Here is a 2,129-nt window from a genome sequence, read left to right as displayed (position 1 = left end):
GCAGGTATAATGCAACTGTAGACACAAATTTTTGTAGACATTTCTGTAATGCAGGTATAATGTAACTGTAGACACAAATTTTTGTAGACATTTCTGTAATGCAGGTATAATGCAACTGTAGACTCCATATGCCAAGAAAGCACAATTGAACCATATTATCTCCCTCTTAATTTATTTGAATAAGTGTGTGGCCATTTATCTAGTCATAAGTTTTTTCATTAGTTTTAAACTGTGTGTGACTGGCTATTTATGCATCCAGAAGGGGGGGGGGGAGTTAATAAAGTTTTCTAATAAGATTTGTGCCGATTTCCACCAACAAAGAACTTCACCTGCTGTCCTAGATGAGTTGAAGGTGAAATAATGTTTTTATACGGGGAAGTGTATGAATTTTTGCTGTTATACGTGTTGAATAAAAAACAGTAATTAACCACGATCTTTTCTTTTACATTACGTACACTTCATATAGCCTTGTTGTTATTTAGCACACTAAATTACGTCCATTTGAAACATCTAATCAAGGATGACGGACTTAAAATTGGAGGGGAAAAGAATTAAAATAATTTTTGTTTCAGTAAATATAAAAAAAACTATCGGAAAGCTTGAAATTAGGGAAACTAGGTTCGTCACATCTGTGCATCCTCTTCGTTCTCAGGTTGTATAGAAGACAATGTGAAACTGAAGAGAATACACTAATGTGTCAAAATTAGTGTTTCTAATTTTAAGTCTTTTTGTTGACTTGCTCCATTTTCTCACTAACTAGAATATTGCAGTATTTTATTTTATTATTATTATTAATCTTCATTTTGTTAATTTTTTTACCTTAATTAATGACTTGTCAAAATTTCATTTTGTAAAATTTTTTTCCTTAATTAATATGACTTGTCAAAACTTAAACGTAAGTGGACAACTTTGCTTATTGTATGCCAGTCTGAATATCAAAGTAAGATTGTGGTTTACTTATATAGTGCTCATTGCTTGAGTTTCCTTGATTGTATGATTCTCTGGGTGATCACTGAAAATGCAGGTAACATGCTTGATGATGATGATATTATATGTTTGACTTTCTGAGGCAAGATAAATTAATATATTCGTGTGTGTTTAATAAAAGGCTACTTAACATGTTGATTTGTTTCATTGAGTTACGTCGGTTAGTTACTGTTTATTTTCACAAAATTTTACGCTCATTAAAACCAATCTGCTATCACTCTAGTATGTCAAAGTCTCAATGTAGACATCACAAGCTAGTCTGATTTTCCTGTAACTTTTAAGCTTCCTTCAGGCTACATAAAGCTATGACAACCTACTTCCAAACTTTTATTTTACCTATTTCACTAAGAAACTATCATATTCATATTTTCCATTAAGAAGCAATTCTCTTGGACCTAATCTCTGCATGATCTTTATTTGTTTCATTTTGTATATTATCATGTTCCTTTTTAACTTAGAGGTTTGCGTTGTTTTTCACCAATTTGTTTTACTTTGTTCTTGTGTTTTAGTGTTTTTTTTATATATCCTCGATACAACAAGATTTTCATAACCAATGCCGTGGAAAGTTTTCACTAAAAATCGTGTTTCAGGGATCATTGTGGATCACTATGGGCGTAGGACGTCAATATTTTTTGCTGGGTTCCTGTTTATTGCGGGCTCCATGCTGCTTTGCTTTAGCCCGACAATTTTGTTGGTGTTGGTTGGACGCTTCATCTTAGGATTTGGTGTTTCGTTGTCTATTACAGCAGAGTGTACTTATGTATCCGAATTATCTACTCCGGTAAGTGAACCTTTACAACTTTTTGTATATCTGTAGTCAAAGGTTCTGAACAAACATGTTTTAAAATACAGTAAAAAAGTATTTTGCCATAACTTTTTCTAAAATTACAGAAATGTCTACAAAAATTTGTGTAGCACAGATAATATAGTTCAATTGTGCTTTCTTGGCATATGGATGTGTTTGTATCAAGGACAAGTAGCACAGATAATATAGTTCAATTGTGCTTTCTTGGCATATGGATGTGTTTGTATCATGGACAAGTAGCACACATAATATAGTTCAATTGTGCTTTCTTGGCATATGGATGTGTTTGTATCATGGACAAGTAGCACACATAATATAGTTCAATTGTGCTTTCTTG

The 2,129-nt window shown here is 32.4% G+C and overlaps 1 protein-coding gene across 1 annotated transcript in view; it reads left to right on the top strand.

The window, feature by feature from the left end:
• The window catches only part of LOC106470513 (solute carrier family 2, facilitated glucose transporter member 10-like), a 17,114-nt gene that overhangs the window by 1,194 nt on the left and 13,791 nt on the right, over positions 1-2,129 (top strand). Inside the window, exon 2 of the mRNA XM_013931072.2 lies at positions 1,578-1,768. Within this exon, the coding sequence (XP_013786526.2) occupies positions 1,578-1,768 (191 nt within the window). The remainder of the gene's footprint in view (positions 1-1,577; positions 1,769-2,129) is intronic.

Source organism: Limulus polyphemus, unplaced genomic scaffold (assembly GCF_000517525.1).
Source record: "Limulus polyphemus unplaced genomic scaffold, Limulus_polyphemus-2.1.2 Scaffold4057, whole genome shotgun sequence".
Taxonomy (NCBI): Eukaryota; Metazoa; Arthropoda; class Merostomata; order Xiphosura; family Limulidae; genus Limulus; species Limulus polyphemus.
Note: the sequence above shows the minus strand (reverse complement) of the source record. Positions and strands in the feature narration are given on the sequence as shown.